The sequence below is a fragment of the Pteropus alecto genome, unplaced genomic scaffold (assembly GCF_000325575.1).
Source record: "Pteropus alecto unplaced genomic scaffold, ASM32557v1 scaffold72, whole genome shotgun sequence".
Taxonomy (NCBI): Eukaryota; Metazoa; Chordata; class Mammalia; order Chiroptera; family Pteropodidae; genus Pteropus; species Pteropus alecto.
The window spans coordinates 10375938-10394020 of record NW_006436811.1 but is presented as its reverse complement, the minus strand read 5'-3'; the positions used below and the strand labels follow the sequence as shown (position 1 = coordinate 10394020).

General features: G+C 37.8%; 1 protein-coding gene across 1 annotated transcript in view; it reads right to left on the bottom strand.

Annotated features, from left to right (window-relative positions):
* The window catches only part of SCEL (sciellin), a 112238-nt gene that overhangs the window by 70623 nt on the left and 23532 nt on the right, over nt 1–18083 (bottom strand). Inside the window, exons 2-7 of the mRNA XM_025048192.1 lie at nt 12642–12703; nt 11878–11983; nt 9132–9191; nt 5463–5531; nt 952–1020; nt 319–357 (exon numbers count right to left, since the gene is read on the bottom strand). Coding sequence (XP_024903960.1) covers nt 319–357; nt 952–1020; nt 5463–5531; nt 9132–9191; nt 11878–11983; nt 12642–12684 — 386 coding nt within the window. The 5' untranslated portion in view covers nt 12685–12703. The remainder of the gene's footprint in view (nt 1–318; nt 358–951; nt 1021–5462; nt 5532–9131; nt 9192–11877; nt 11984–12641; nt 12704–18083) is intronic.

The following is an 18083-nucleotide window of genomic DNA, read 5'->3' as shown; positions in this document are numbered from 1 at the left end:
ACAGGAGTAAGAAAAAATGGAAAGGTTCTGTGGAAAAAATATTACAAACATCGATTTAAAAAGAAAATGAGTTGAGCTTTGGTGTTTGGTTAGAACAGAGATTGGCAAACTTTGCTGTTAATGTCCACACAGTAAATATTTGAAGCTTTGTGGACCATTTCAGTCTTTCTACCACTTAACTCTGCCTAAGTGATAGGAGTGTGGCTATATTACAATGAAACTTTGGCCTAAGGGCAGTAAACCCTGGTTTTCTTTGAATATATACAAAGAAATACACTTTTTTTCTTAAAATGTAACTTCAATTAGAAAAGTACATACATTTTGGTTGCTTCTGGTAATCTCACCGGAGACATGTATCTGGTATGAAAAAGAAAAGGCAAAAATTTGAGCAGCAATGAAGAATTAATACTTGCATCTATTTGCTATTGCCCAAGAATTTAGAATTATTATTATTAAGGGTTAGACATTATTTGAGAGAAAGAAAGAGAAAGCATCAGTATTTGAATAAATTTGGTAAGGCAATTTCACAATCTTTTTATGTCTTTTACTAGATTGCAAAGGAATTTTGTTTTCAGAAAATTCAGATCTTTTAAGCCCAATGATTTTATTTGAGTACAGTAATTTTCTTTAGCAAAAAAAATTTTTAAAAATTAACATTTACATGTATTCCATAATCTTTCCATCAGGATAACTTAAACAGAAACATAAATGTGGTAAGAACGATGGCTTTTGAAGCAATAAGCTGTTTATTTTTAAGCCAGACAATGAGATTTTATTTTTCTCTAACCATGAACAGGAGTAAAAATTTTCATTCCAGATTTTTGTATTAAAAAATAGAGGGTAAGAATTTACAGAAAGATATTAAGTAGAATTTAAAAATTATAAGTAAATAAATAATGCTTAGAAAAATATTGTACTTGAGCCTTTCCCGAAGTTAGTAAATATTGGTACCTATTGGTTATTTGGTTATCCAAGGTATTGGCCTTATGTGTTTTAGCAGCATCGTGTCTGTATGAGATCCTTTATAAAGAAACAAGACAAAAGTCTGCATAAACAATATATTATTAAACTCTTTTTAAATCTCTTTTATGTTAGAATAACTTCAAAATATAACTTTTCTCTAGTAAAAGTAAATTTTTTCAAGTATAACATTTTAGAAAATTTTACAATAAAAAATCTACTTGTGAAAAAATCTATGAGGCTCTTTTGATAGAATTTAGAATTTTTAAAGTTTATGCTTTTCACCTAGACTTTCTGACTCATTGAGCATTTAACATTAACTATTTTATATTCATTATTATTTAATAACATATATAGCCAATGACAGTAGTTTCTATGTTGGCAAAAATATATCAATGGAAGATATAAGTTTTTTAATGTTTTATGGCATAGACAATACTATATGTTTGCCAAATTCATTTTATTTTCCTTCTGAGCATACAAGGAGACTACGTTTCTCAATCCTTATTACAATTAAGTTGAGACCATGTGATTGAACTCTAAACTAAAGAATGCGACAGAAATGTTGTTTGCCACTTCCAGACCCATCTTAATTCACCTTGTGTGATCCTCAATGCTCTTTCTTCCCCTTCCACTATGGCTTTTGTGCCCACAGTTTAAAGATGGCACCATTAAAACATGGAAAGAACTTAAGTCCCTGAGTCACTTCATGGATCTCATGAAGAGTAGAGCTATCCCTCTACTCTTCCAGCTAATCATACTGGAGTCTGATGAGAGCAAGCAGTAATCTATTGTACTAAACCACAGTGATTTGGGGGCAAGAAAAGGAACTTGTTTAAAGAGTTACTCTACCCTGGCAAATTAATTTAGTTTGACTAACACGTAATAGGGTCTACTGGCCATCAAAGGGTTGACTTCTCTAATCCCAGGTCTCCCCAAGGAGGGAAGTTCTGCAAAAAGTTGTTTGTCTGTCCCTTAGGTCAGGAAAGACAAATTGGGAATCCTGTCATCTCCATGCCCATGGCAGGATCTCATGCATGCAGCCCTTGTTCCTTCTCTTCCCTTCCTCACACAGATAGGAAGGTTCTTCCTGAGATGTGGGGCTGTTTTTAGGAGCATTCTGCAGGCTTGTACAAAACTAGGATGTAGCAAAATTAGGCTCGGGAAAACAAAAGTCCAGCAAGACTCTTCCGTTGATCCCACACTACAGGTCTACTATAATTTTTTTTTAACTTTTACTTTTACCATCAACTTTAGTACAGGTCTTTATATAAACCATTCCTGGGGAGATGGACACTAACTTTGCCTCACTCTAAAAAAAAATTCATGTTGAAAAAAATATGACAATTGTCGTAAGTTTAAAATAATTTCAATTCAGTGAATAACTCTAATACATTAAAATTTATGAGTCAACCCCAAACACAGTTTCTGTTTATGGTAAATAATGTCATTAACTAACAGATCTTAAATGCGAAAACAGAAGGCTGGCATCCCTCGGAGTTCCATACTGTCAACAGACTGCTCACTATACAGAGATCAGCTTGTACAGAATCCTAGAATCCATGTATGAAAAACTCATATATAAGGCAATCGATCATCAAGACAAAGACTACAAATATATCCCCTGCACTGCTACTGAGCCTCCAAGATGTTTATATTTAAAGAGCTCTGTAGTAAACCATTCTGAAAACTGTAAGTAAGATGCCAGGTAATCTTAAATCTTAAATAGTCCTTGGAAACTCTACGCAGACTTAATAGCTGTCTTTGAGAACTTCATAATAAATAAAAATAATCTTGGGAAAATGCTACTCTGTTACACCAAAAGCAACAATCAGTCTAAAGGAAACAGAACCTTAATATCAAACATTCTCAAAATTAAAATACAGGTGAGTTCTGTTGTTAAAATTAAATAAATTTAATCAAAATTCTACAGTGAAGTCTATGTGGGAAATACTGCATGTGATAATAAAAAATAGCTACCCACTACGCTTTGCTGCTTGTTTTGTACATTTTCCTCTACTCTTCAGAACATCTTTACAAGGTAGGTATAATTATTTTCATTTTATACATGAAGAAATGAAATCTCAGAGAAGGTGAGATTTGGCCACACAATTAGGACGTACGTAATCTATTCCCAGTCTTTCTAGATGGGCCCCTGATTCTGTAGTGTGATTGTTTTAACACTCATATATATTATGTCAACATGTCGTCTTCCTTCAGTTATTATTTTTCACTTCCACTATTTCTTCCTCTAAAGGTATCAGTCTATGAATAGTAATGGAGAGAACCCTAAAACACTATTCCAATAGATATGTCAATTTCTTATTACTTACAGAGATTAGCTTTGCGCTTCTCTTGGAAATTAAGTTTCTGCCAACTTGTGATATGAAATAGGTAGTTTTAATAGGAATCAGACTTGGAGACAGGAAATACCCAAACAATGTAATTGGCAGTATTATCAAAAGAATTGAAGGGAGAGTTACGCTTCCACGATAGAACGCTAGAGGTCTCCCTAAACTAGGTTTTACAAAACAATCTAAACCACCTTCAAGATTGGGGTCATGTAACACGCTACATACACTATTTACTTGTTTCTTTAGAACAAGTCATGTTTTTACATACATATGTATATTTTTAAAGGGACCTCTTCAAATGTAAACAGTACTTTTCTCACACTCATTTACAATAAATGCATTATTATTGAAATGCACATAATGTACATATCAAATATATTTGATCATCTTCCTCCTAAGAGTATTTCACACCTTGCATTTAGAGTGGCCTGCATTATGGAGTCCAACTCCTGCTAACAGGAATTTCCTTTCTTTACTGACCCTGTGTCCTCTCCCTTACATCTATTTCCACACTTTGAGAGTATAGCTTACTGTTGGGAGACAGAACTACCTGGGGAATGAGCTGACCAAGATATTTTTCCAAACATGCCACTAAACCTCTTTGTCAGTAAAGCAGGTAATCTCTGGCTTCATCTTCTGGTGTATAAAATGAAGGTTTTGGACAGGATTGGTGGTTCTGAATTTTGGCTGCACATTAGAATCACTTTATAAGCTTTAAAAAATGCCTGGGTCTCATCTTAGACTAATTAAATCAGAATTTGGGGAGTGAGAGGCAGTGGGAACGAATTATCAGTAAAGTTTAAAAGCGCTCTCACGATTCTAATTTGCAGCTGAAGCTGAGGATAACACAACTAGTTTGCCTGTGAGGCCTGGTCTAGTTCATTGTTTCAAGTCTTTATCTTGACTGGCCTGATATAAACTTTCAGACACAGAGTCTACAAAGGCCTAGGTTGCCCACACCTTTATCTTTCTCGAGGCATAATTATCTCACTTTCAAATTCATTCCTAGATGTAGGGTTTCTTCCTTCAGTTAATGGTGCAATGGGACAGCCTGCAAAGCCAGGGTAAATGGACAGATGTATTTTGACTCCTCTCGCCACTCAGTGCTGTGGAGATGAGTTCTTGTACGTATACTTTTACAAACTCATCTTTGTCAAAGCTAGTAATTACAAGAGAGAAGTTAACTCCTTAGGGACACCAGTGATGATTGTCCTCCACTAGGGATACTGACTTAGAAAACCAATGAGTAAAGTATATACATTTGCTATATTAATTAACACTGGCATAATCGGAATATAGAATCTATCAGATACCATGAGTTTCAGCTTGTATGCCTAAAATGCAGCAGGTGACATTGCTGTACAGAATAGCAGCACACCTTCAGCTACAGAGAGGGACCTCAACTATCAATGGCCTCAGGTGTCCATTGTGCCTAGAATCCAATTAAAAATGTTAACTTTGTTCCTTACTTGTGCTTCCTAAGTATCTCACTAAACATAAAACTTAAATCTGATTTGCAACATTTCTCAATTTTCTCTATAGAAATGAGCCTTTTCCCTCTGTATAAGAGTAAACTAAAAGCAGGTAAAACATAATGGATTCATTCTATAATCCACATGGTGACTCCAGTGCTGGAAGAATAGTTTCCCTTTCTAAAGTAAAGAGCTAATGTCATTATCCTAGGGTGGATCAAAACAACTATGTTATTAAAATTTACAATCTCTCCATAAAGTCGCTGTATAAAAACTGTTTTTTTTTTGGGGGGGGGGGGAAGTTGCTACCATTGAGATGGAAAGACCAAAAGTTAGAATAAGAACTGACTACTCATATTCACAAAAATAACTATATTCTCCATTTTAAGTTGATCAGATTCTACTCAGTGCCCACCGTATCTTTACTCAAACCAGTTTCTTCAGAATTTTTTCTTTCATCTACTATTAACAGGATTTTAGAAAAATAGTGTTATTGAGTCAAGATTGTGTAAGTTTTGAAGAAGAAAGTAATTCAATTCTCATAGCCCTTCTGTCCCTGATAAAATATCATGGTTCAAAGCTTACTTTGGTAAATATTTCAATACCTCGGTCTTTATAAGAAATAAGATTTACTATATGTTATGCATTCTGCTTACATAGTTCAAAAACACCTTACCTGTCCAAAGTGTCATCAGATCTGTACCGACTAATCGTGGCCTTTAGCTCATTTCTCTCATTTGTTTTCCTATAGCAAAAAGTAATAATAATAATAATTACACAAACATCGAATAAATAACAAAAAAATAGTTTATAAAACCTATCATGCATTTGGTAAAATTTTAGCCTATTCAGTAAGAGATGTATATGTTACCAAGAAAAGAGAGATTTGGAGTATCCAAATTTTCCACGGTTTTGACTTGAATAGAAGAAATTATGGCAAACCCAATTCCTTATGCTAATAAAGAAAGTCTTCCCTAAGTCTGATTATTTCTAATTAATAACACACTCAAATTGGGCATAAGGATGTGTATAAAAATTGGGCATAAGGATGTGTGTAAAAAATGACACAACAAGCAAGATGGTTAATAACTAATATGTACTGTTGTCAATATTGTTGATTTTTACATAATAGGCACTTGTTCTCTTATAATCAGCTATGTGTTGTCTGCAAAGTTTTAGGAGCACTATATGCCAGCACAACAGGCTAACTACAAATAGCTTCCTTTAAAGTTCAGCACTGTGGTCAGGGTTGAAAGAGGAGAACATGCTGGAGAAAGGAAGGGAGAGAGAGGGAAGAAATAAAAGAAAATGAGAGAAACAGGAAAAGCTGGGGGAAAAAAGAAAAGAAGAAAGTAAGAGAAGAAAAAACATAGATGTTGGAAGGAGAGGAGAAAGAAGGAGAGATAGGGAGAAGTAGAGAGATGAGAGATGAAGGCAAAGAGAGTTGAGGAAGACATAAATAAAAAAATGGAAAAGGAAGAAAAGAAAATAAGGGAGGAAAGGAGAGAAGGCTCAATAGTCTGAATTATGATCATAGAGGCAGTGGGAATATCTTGATCAGAATGATCAATCGGCAAAAGAAAAAAATGCCTTATATAACCTTGTGATACAGGGACAGCAAGGTCATTGGGGAATTATACTGGGTTTGCATATCAAAGCATGATTTGAAGCTGACAGATTAAGGGTATTCAATCAGAAAACAAGTACTAAAATAGCATATTTAAGATTTAATTTTTTAACTTGATTCATATATTTTTATTAAGCAAATATTCGGAGGTAAACAATACACAATGCTCTGTGCTGATGACTATGAAGAAATCAAGAATGAAATAACTATGGACCCAATACATACAATGCTAGAGTGACAAATTAGACATATACATCCAAAGTGGTCAGCGTCAGAAAAGAAGTTGAAATAAAGCCCAAGGAAGTTCTAAATGGAAGAAGCTTATTTCCAAAGAAAGAAATCAGAGAAGGCTTTATGGTTGAGATACAGTTAGAGCTGGGCCTGGGAGGATCAACAGATATGAACATTTTCAAACAGTGGTAGAGGAAATAGTATCGGTTAAGGCAAGAAAAAAAAAAAGTGAAGAAAAGTGCCTAATGCAATTCCCCAAGTTTAAGGACGCTGGGAATGAAATCATGATATGTGGTTCACCATCATGTGTAATGCGTGAATGCAAATAGGTGCTGTGGGGTCATCCAACCCCCTTCCCTAAAACAGGCCCTTTTCTGTCACTGTCATCTCATGTCTCATCAGCTACCTTTGTTCTTCCTGGCACTTATCACAACGCAGCATATTATCTTGTGTTTATTTATTTATTTTTTTTCAGTCTCTCCCTCTCGCCTTCAACTGAGATGCAAGTTCTACGAAAGCAGGGATTGCGCTTTGTTCCCAGACCTTACAATAGTGTCTGGCTCAATAGGGTAGGCATCTCTGCAGGTACGATTTGTGCTATCGGGCTTATTTGACACGTTTTAATGATCCAGCAGAGAAGTACACAGTAAAATTTCCTAGTTTGTTATCTAGGGTGATGAGAAGATATCATTTATTTTTCTTTTCCTTTTTAGTCTCTGCTCATGAGTAGTTCTTTGCACACACTATCGCTTCTGCTGAAAGCACTTCTTTCTGTGCCCCATAGCCACCAGTTTGGAAAACTTTCCTCCTCATCCTTCAAGCAGGAGCACCAACATGGAGGACTACTACCGATTTACTCAGCAGAGCTAGTCTCTCCATCCTCTCTATTCCCACAGCACTCTCATACTCTTCTACAAGAGAACCTTCCATGTTAAATGTTATCTAGTGTTTCAGTTTCTGGATCCATCTTTTCCCATGAATGTGAGAGTTCCTTAAGGTCAAGGGTGGTGTCTTAGGTAACTTTGTATTCCTAGCACCTGACACAACGTCAGCACATAGTAGGTGCTGCAATGCGGGGTTGAGTAAACACCAAAGTGGACACAGCCTCTGCTAATGGGAAGATAGTGTCAAGTGGACATCCACTTGAGCAAGTGCAAGGAAAAATATAATCTACGCTACTCTTTTAGGAAAATGCAGTTTGAGATATTAGTTGTAGGTCAAAGGGAAAATGTCTCAGGCTCAAAGATTTTGATATTGAAGATAAAAGTTCAGTGTGTAGCTTTGGCCAAAACGCTGTCCACCAACAGGAAGGGTTTAGGAAACCAATACAGTTTAAATAAAATAAGCACAGAAGGCATTAATCTCCTGTTATCCTAAAACACACTGAAATATAAACCTTATTTTTCCCAGTCACCCTTTAAAACAAGTATGTTTGTTCTTTAATAGTTCCACAGAAAGGCAAATAAAATGGAGGGACAATTTTCATTGGTGGCTGGACTCAAATGATCAGACACCCTTTGTTTAGTGTTAAAAGGGCCAACTAAGAACCAGGCTGTACTCTTCAAAACCATGAAGACAAAGGAGAAGGTACAGGTAGAATTTGCTAAATCACAAAATAGTCAGTGAATCAAATGAACTAAGGCTGGGAACCAGAAAACCAAGCAGATAATTTATGTAAAGAGCTTTAAGCTCAGTACCCTTAGAATAGCTTTAAATTATGAACAGGTTTAAAAGGATTTAGAAAAATTCACAAATAAAAGTTTCTAAAATAGACATATTCAAGGTGTCTACTTAATTTTTAAAGACCATATCATGAAAGGCAATCATACTCCTTTACTAAGTACCTCTTGGTGACGCCCAGGCTACTGGACCAGATAAAACTTGCATCTGATAAATAATTGGGATCTTCAGATGGGTGTGGTCGTTTGTATGTGTGTGAGTACAAATGTGTTCTCATAAGAATATTATCTATGTATTTGATCAATCAGATTATTTACATCATTGTGATTGCTGGTTTTGTCTGAATTTTCCTTCTAATTTGTCTTTGTCAGTTTATTTGTCACTGAGTATCACATACTGGTTCTCTACAAGCCTAGACATTTATAAAAAGTATACTATCCCATAAAGCGAGTGAACTCTGGAACTGATATGTCTGTATTTCAGGATTCCTTTCCCTCAGGTTCAGAAATATCTTATGTGGTCGAGTTTCTGTGGGAGCCCTTTCCCTTTCTTGCCAGGAGGGGTGGGTAGAGGATGCTTATTCTGTGCCTACAAGCTGTCTGTACCTTTGGAAGTCATGGAGCTAGAGAAGCATAGAGTTTGCCCTGTGAAAAGCTCTGATGATATCACAGAGTCTCTTTCGTGTTCCCAGAATGTCCGGGAAAGCCTGAGGGTAGCCACAGATATTCAGCTTGTCTTGAACAAGTCTTCTCAAAAACTACCATGTTTGTGTTTCTGCTAATGATGTAATGTGTCTGAAACACCCACCTGTCCAAGGCATCATGGGAGTTATGTCGATTGAGCACCACCCTGCCGTAATTTTCATCTCTGCAGAGAAAGAACAAAATTGAGTCATGTAAAAAGTTACCACAGTATTTAGTAAGCACAAAGTAAGGGAGAGAGGAACACAATTTTGGCAAGGTTAATTCATTGCGCTTCAGACGCAAAAGTACAACTATGTATTTATTTTAACCAGTAATCACTTGAAAGAGCACGGTGAAAAGAAACAAGTTTGTCAGTACCAATGATCATTATTCTAATTTATCCCATGAGATTGCCACTTTATTCAATAATGGAATACAAGTGTTTGTTGTTTTGTTTTGTTTTTTTCATCAGAGTGTGGGAACACAAAACTATCTACTTTGTATACGTAGAAGAATCTTTCTCTGTAGGAAGGCAAAAGTTTTCTACAAAAATGTTCTAAATTTAATTAAGCCCATTATGTTTGGACATTTTCATTTTAAGAACTTGACAGTTTTCTTTGACAAAAAGTAGGAAAATCATTACCAATATTTGTGGTTAAAGAGGTTGATCATTCACAAGAGACTTAGCTCATTTTTGAAACATGAGAGTACATAGTTTGTTTTGTTTGGTCTTTAAAATAACCCTATGAATTAGTCAGGAAAGACACTGTCATATCCAAGTCACAGATGGGGAAATTAAATCAGGAGTTTTGTGGCTTTCCTAAGGCCAAAAGTTTACAACTGACAGAGGTGAGTCTAGGACCCGGACCTTTTTATTCCAAATTTTTGCTTTTCCTATTGGTCAAATCTGTAAAAGACCTTCATACATAAAATCCCAAAGCCATGTCCTTCTTACTTTGTACAGTAGACCTGAAATTATAGGCAATTTTAGGAAATGTCAAAACATGTAGTAGAAACTTTGGCCTTGAGCCAAGGCCGAGAGTAAGTGCTGAACTTCCTTCACGTCAACCCAACCAAACCTGAATCACCACATTTCTCCTGGTTCTGCTCCACTAACTCGCTCAATACTCTGAAACCAGTTATGATAAAGCTGCGAAAGAACTGTAGTAGACAATTAAAAGCAAAGAAGAACAGTGAAACCGAAACAATTTCAGCAAATCTACGCCCTCGAAAATCCCTAGAGAACTTTACCATCTCCCTGTATCCCTTCCCTACATTTATGAGAGAGTCGCAGACACCAGACATGTTTTTACCTGAAGAATTACCATAACATATAGCCCAGAGCTTGGTCACTGGGAGTAGGGAAGCATCAGAGCCCATTTCCCCTCTATTCAGCCAGCTGCCTTGCCATCCAAGCTGGTTTCCTCAGGACTTCTCAAAAAGGCATGCCTGGCATAAAACCTTCATTCCTGTAACTGTAATTTGCCTTAGACATCTCTATTTTCACCCATCTGTATAAATATTTGCAACCCAAAATTTATGATCTACATTTGACATCACTCCATCACTAAGAAAAAAAAAAAAGAAAAAAGAAATGCCATGTTAGGATCTGACAGAAGCAATAAATGTTGCTTCAAAGAAGGAAATGGTTGTTGTCCAAGAGTGTTAACTCTAAAAGTTAGTGTGAGTCTCCAAATACCTCTATAGGCCCTTAAAATAATAAGGTTTACTAATAAGAATCAATAGACATTTTTATTTGACAGTTACAAATATATTTCAAATAATCATGCATACACAGTTTAGTAAGTTTAGAGTAAGTATCCTATAATGCAGGGTTTCTCAACTTCAGTGCTATTGATGCTATGGATTTGATACATATTTTTTTTTTCTGTAAAGTGTCCTGTGCATTGTAGGATGTTTAACAGTGTCACTGGCCTCTACTTACTAGATTTCAGAACTACTTCCCCTTTTTGATCATTAAAAATGTCTCTCTTGACCTTGCCAAACATCGCCTGGGAATAAAGTTACCCCTGATTGAAAAACATCGATGTACAGGAAAGACAATGGGTTGTGTTAAAATCTCAACTCCATCACTTAGCAGCAGTGTGCTATTGCACAAGATGCTTAATTTCTCTGAGCCTCAGATTCCTCATCTGTGAAATGGGGATATAATACCTACTTTAAGTGATTGTTGTGAGATTTAGTAATGCTTGCTATGTAAAGTATCTAGTATCAAGCCTGAAACATAAGAAGGAATCAAAAAATGTGTGTATATGTATATACATAATTTATAATAAATATATATATCTGGGCTGGAAAAAAATGTCTATTGTAAATCTATGTCGGTGAGGAGGTGATATGCCTTTGGTCATAGTGTTCAGATCGTAGTTGAAGCAAAGCTCAAAGCAGACAAAACTTTCTTGGTGCTAAGTCTTTTCCCTTACAACGTAATACCATATTAATCACCACTTAGAGGTATGTGGCTAGTTGGGACTAAAATGAATGAAGAATTTATCGATTTCACTTGCATATAAAGAAGTTTTAGATAAATTATTACATTTGTAAATCTGGAATCATACTTTTTGTTTTCAACTGACATGATCGACATGCACCAGGAATCTCCCTACCACAAACATTTATTTAGTTATAACAAAGAAACCCTGCTTTCTCTCACTAATGACTCACATTTTCTTAGGAACGCAGAAATTAAAAATGGTAGTAATGTTCTTGATAATCTGATGCTACTGATTTATGTTTAATAAATTAGCCATGCAACGAAGTGAAAAGCATTCGCTTTTCAGATGGCCATTAGCTTCCCAAACAGAGAACGGCTCTCTCTCTACTCATCCTTCCACTCCCCACCCTCTTACCTTTCTTCTTCAGGACGGTTCTTTATCCAGCTGTTATCCTGTAAGAAAGTCCTTCTCTTGTTCGCCTCAAGAAAATCTAATTGTCTCTGAGTGGTACTCTTCATATCTATCAACGGAAAAGTGAAAAATTGGGAGATGTAATTGCATAGAGTTGAGTGTGGGTTTGTTAACCTAGAAATCTCAAGAGGCACAACTGATTGCCCAGCATCAACCTTCTAGGCTGGCAAATCCGGTACTGTTTCAAAGTAGGATGCACCAGCAAGAAAGAACAACTCTCACACCCCATCATCAAAGATAACACATTAAACTGCCAACTGAAACTGCCCGTGCAGCTCGTGAGGCCCCATCTGGCACCCGGGAGTGTAGACTCGTGGGTCTGGGATAAACCAAGCCAGGTGTAGTGGGCGGCCTTTACAAAAAGAAATATGCCTCAGAAGTACACACAGGACTGTTTTAAAAGCATATAGTAAATAATACTCAATAAGTTATGGTGCCTTTGACTATAAATAACAAATATTTGATCTCACAGGAGCCAGAAACACAGAAGGTCACACTGATCTTATATAAATAATCTTTGAACTGCAATTACAGGAGTAAAAGTTGTTACACTTTTACTTTTAGCCTTAAGCCTAAGTTTAGAAGTGCTAATTAAATTAGACTGCTGCTTCTAAGCATTCCATATCTATATAAAGTAATTAAGACCTGTGAGTGGTTTTCCCCAGATTTTTAAGTTTTCTGAGTGAGGGAAATATCATCTACATTACCATTTCCTGTGGAAGATGTTTTTCTTGAGGTAAAATTGGACATGCTGCCTTCCAGGACAGATCTAAAAGAGAGATGGGGGTGGGGGAAACACAACAATGACTCTAAGAATATATAGGTGACCTTCCCACTGCTAATGGGACACATTTTTCAATGACATTGACAGTCCCAGGATGTGATATGATGAATACATGACATAAAGTGCCCGCTGAGAACCTGAGAGTTCATCTATTCCAATGTGTTCATTTTACAGATAAAGAGCCAACACCCAGAGTTACAGAACAAGCAACTGGCCATTAATTAATCCATTTATTTAATCAATAAATATGCATTGAGTGCCTATGATATGCCTGGCACTGAGCCAGAAGTTGGGGACAAAAAAATGCGTAAGATAAGTGTCTGGTCAGGTCCATAAGGAGACAGAGACATGGAATCGACAGCACAATGTGCAAAACGCCCTTAGAGGGGCTCATCGGCTCCTTCTCTGGGGAAGCCGAAGTCAACCCAGACACCTGATGAGTGATGAGAAGGGAAGCAGCCAGAGGCAGAGGAAATCACAGATCTGGGAAACACTGATGATTAAAGCCCAAACCTCCTTAGCCGTGACCAACCACTACTTTTAAGAGGTTAAGGAGTTAAGGCAACCCACAGTTCCTTTGCCTGGAACTGACTGAATTTCCGGGGCTGCATTATGACTTTGTGAATCCTAGGCACTTTTGCTTTTGTGGGCCCTGTCCTTCACACACACACACTCACACACACACAAAATTAAATATATTTATGTCTGTGTTCGTATAAAGATGATTAATAATTCAGTCTGGCTTCATTATTACATGTTTATTATTATTATATTCACTTTTTTTTCATGCTGGTAAAGGGAATTAAAATTAGAACCTTTTCGTGGGCCTTTCAAGATGTCGTGGGCCCTAGGCACAGCCTTTTCTGCCTAACGGTTAAGTAGGTTCTGGGTTTTCCCGAGTGTGGGACTTTTGGTTTTAAAACTGGAAGATTCTTGGGCAAGCAGCTGTGTCTGGTCAGCCTAGGTGAAGTATTATGTCTCTTACAGAGTTTATCCAACCAGACAATGTGTGGAATGTTTGAGGGGCATCAAATCTCATATCGGAAGCAGGTTCTAGGCCCAGCTTTATCACATCTAAGTTTTATAATGGAACCACTTGATACTCCCGTAAGATGGGGTTAATGAAACCCGCCATCTACCCCATGAAGTTATCGTGAGGAGCCAAAGTATAATGTACAGAAAAATCACTTTGTTAAACTATAAAAGCCATTTTGACTTAAAGTAGTATTATTATCAAACAACAGTTTATAGGTATTGCTTGGAATTTCTAAAAAGCTCCCATCTCTGGCCCTCTAATGCAAAAGTGTTTCCTACAATAATCTATCACAGGATCTGAAGTGGTAAAGACACATTCCTTTGGATCAAGGCATTGTTTCACCTGGAGTCTTTTAGAATGTAAATTTCCCTAGAGTTAATAAGAAAAAGAAGCTGTCAGTGCCCAGAACAGGTTCCCTTCACCAGTCTGGTGCTTTGGGGCTATGGGCTCAGGCTTCACCTCCTCTGGGGAACTGCCTTTAGCCACTACAACCTGTAGACAGTGACTGACTGACTCAGGATAAAACGTCAGCCTCTTGCCTCAAGGTAGAGCCAGTTCTGCAGGTAATTTGTGCTTCAGAGCTCAACATGGGGTCAGGCTGAAACTAGACCAGCAGAGAGCACATCCTGCTCAGCTCCTTTCCCTGCCTCCCCTTCCTACTTCCCTTTCTCCTTTCTCCTGAGACCAAGGCCCCCAACCTAAGACTAACAACTAGTGTAATCAATCATGATTTTATCTTCACAGAGACCAGCAGCTAGCTATTCACTCCATCTAGAGCTGAGAATCTGAAGGTCTTCATGAAGTTAGGAAGATCTGCATTTGAAGGATGCTATTTACTGACTGGGTATGTTATAGTTCAGCTCCCTCATCTATAAAATGAGATGAATTAGAGCTGTTTTGAGGATCAAATTGTAAAGTGTCTAATTATTGCCTAACACACAGTAGGTGCTCAGTAATTCTTAACTTCATGTTTCTATCACCTTGGAAAGCAAAGACCAAAGACACAGGGGAGATGTGGCTGGGCGTGGGGAGGCAATGGAGCAGCCTTAAATTTAGGCTACTGGACAGGCAGGGGATCTGTGGCTGGCTGTGTCTAGAGGTTGCTAAAACTTTGGCAGAAAGGGAAGTAAAAAAGCATCTAAAGGCAAACTTCAATCTCAAATACTTGTTCATTTTGCCTCAGTTTGGCCCTGCTTCTCTGAGTTTTTGACTAATCTATTTCCTGTTTCTAAAATGAGCTCTGATAAATTCTTTTCCTCTGAGCTGGTGAAGACCTGGAGAGTTCATAGCTGATTGAACCGGGACTCTGAACGCTGAATGCTTTTGCAGGGATTGCAAATTCAATTGTGAGATATGGGGCAGGGTAAACAGAGAAAAGGCATTTTATAATTATATGCTTATTATCTGTCTCTCCCAAAAGAATGAGTTTCCTGTGGGCAAGGCCTAAATCTTTCTTTTCTGTATTTCCAGGGTGTGGGGGACAGTAGGTGCTCCCTAGGGGCTTGTTATGGGCTGAATTATTTGTCTCCACCCTCCCCAGTTTCATATGTTGAAGCTTTAACCCCCAATACCTCAGGATGTGACTGTATTTGGAGATAGGATCTCTTAAGAAGTGATTAAGTTAAATGAGACCATTAGGGTGGACCCTAATCCAATATGACTGGTGTCCTCATAAGAGGAGGAAATTTGGACACACAAAGAGACACCAGCAATATGTGTGCCCAGAGAAAGGGCCATACGAGGCCATAGAGGGAAGGTGGCCATCTGCAAGCTAAAGAGAAAGGCCTCAGAAGAAACCAAACCTGATAATACCTGACCTTGGACTTCTAGCCCCCCAAACTGTGAGATTACAAATTTCTGTTAAGTCACCCAATCTATGGTATTTTGTTATGGCAGCTGTAGGAAACTAACAGAGTATTTATGGGAAAAGTGATTTAAACATTTCTAAAATAGCTAAGTCATTCCAAGAGCTTTTGTGCCATACTGTCCCTGACCTGTGCCCTTGCATCTTCAACTGTCTTACTGAACAGTTCAATTGCCAGTATAAATATCTATTAGCTGAGCACCTGTTGTGAACAGGTTACCTCACAGGCATTGTCTCTCATCCTCAAATAATCTCAATGAGGTAGCTATTATATAACATTTACCTCCCAGACAAGACAACTGAAGCTCAGGGAAAGTGTGTAACATGGTGAAGGTGATAAGAAGTAGAATCTGGCTTTTAAACCAAAGTCAACTCCTTCCTCAGCAACAAGAAATAATTCTCATCAAGAGTCATTGTAAGACTAGACAGGCGCCCTGGCATTAGAATGAGAGAGGGCAGGCAGATGGTGGGGCCAGCCTGACGCTCGACATTTCACTGTTTGGAGGCCCCATGGTCTCTGCCCTCAGTGCCTGGCAGCAGAAGAACCAGGGCAGCCTTTCCGGGAATCATTGCAGCTGACAAACCCTCACAAAGCAGCCTTCTCTGTGTACTCCCTGGCATTCCCTTGGCATATGTCCACACAAAACTTGTACACAAATGGTCATAGCAGCATTACTCAAGAAAGCCAAAAAAATGAAAACAACTCAAATGCCTATCAATGAATGATGGATTTATAACATGAGATAGATCCATATAATGGAATATTACTCAGCAATAAAGAAGAATGAAGTACAGATACATATTACAATATGAATGAAGCTTGAAACATTATAAATGAAAGAAGCCAGACAAAAAAGATGACATATGTATGATTCCATATGGATATTGTTTTCTAGATTTTCCTTGGTGACCTACCCATATTCCACCTCAATTCTCTTCCCTTTAGGCTCTGCTGGGTAAGGAGGAGAGTTCAAACAACAGTCATATTTTAGGTGATTTTACAGTAATTTATAGTTTATCTCACAGTTTCCACATCATTTTAAGAGTAATACAATCCTTACTTTACAGATACAGAAGCAGAGAAGTGGCTTGAGTAGCTGATTAGTGGCAAAACTAGGACTCAACCAAAGCTTTCTAGCTCAAGTCTCATCCTTTTTTTTCTCTATGCCAGAGACTCCGGATTGTAAGCACTTTTTGCATAGAGCTGTACGGAGAAAAGCAGGTATCTCCTCTTTACCTTATATTTAGGGCTGGCTGGCTCTAATCAGACCCAACATCCTGCTAGAGGGTCTGATATTTTCGCCCCTTGGATAGGTAGGCATTCTCCAGAAAGCCTAGTTAAATGGAATCGAATGATATAAGACATCCAAACATGCTCATGGCTCTTAACCTTTTTTATCTCTCTGCCAATTACTATTCTTGGGTATCCTGTAAACACCTCACTAGCTCCTCTCCCAGAGTCTCTGATATTTTCTGGGAATAGCCTCCAATGAACCCACTGCCTTCTCTGGGACATCCCAGTTTTATCTTGCTTCCTCTTCCATGTAAGTCCCTTGGCCTTTTATACTTCATCTTTCCCATCCTCTGAAACTAGGATGCCATGCACTAGGATGCCATGTACAAGGTAGGAGCAGTCATCTTGAGACCATGCACTAACCACCAGGACTAAAGTCACACACTAAGAATGACAGAGCAGAATGTTAGGAGAAGCCTGGTTCCTTGACAACGTCATAGAGCTGCCACCCTAGCCTGAATTACCTATCCCTGGACTGCTTCCTGCAGGAGAAAAATAAACCTCCTAGTTCATTCAGGAGATTGTTTTTCCATATTTTAGTAATTCGAGCCTAATGTTCTTTCTGCTTATCATGAGGCCATTGTGGAGCAAATAGAAGGCCTAAAAGTCTAGGGTCCTCTACAAAATAGATGAGAGTAATGACTCTTTTATTAAAAACAAACAAATAAACAAACAAAAAACACTAGTTCCTGCAGTATGTTTATTTGTTCAATGTTCCTAGCAAGAAGGATTACTTGTTGAGTCTCTACTGTGTGCTTCAGATTGTGCCACATCCTTTATGCATGTTATCTTATTTAATTCTTCCAGTTGAGTGTTATTATCTCTAATTATAAGAACCCAAAACTCAGAGAGGTTAAATAACTTGCCTATGGTCACGTAATAAGTGGCAGAACCAGGAACTGGAAATATGACTGCAGCACTGTGGGCTCTTTTCAGTACATGATACTATATGTCACTCAGAGGACCATGTGATTTGGCCAACATCAAACACTCAAGTGCTGTGGAGTTTCAAAAGATAGAAGATAATGGGAGAGTAGCTGGGAGGGGCAGCAATAATGAATGACTTTTCCAACACCCGTGGACAGCTCAGCCTTGAGCCTCACTGCTCCTGTGGTCACACTGAAATCGTGAGTAGCCTGGCACTGTTCTAACTGGGCTCATTCCGTGGTCT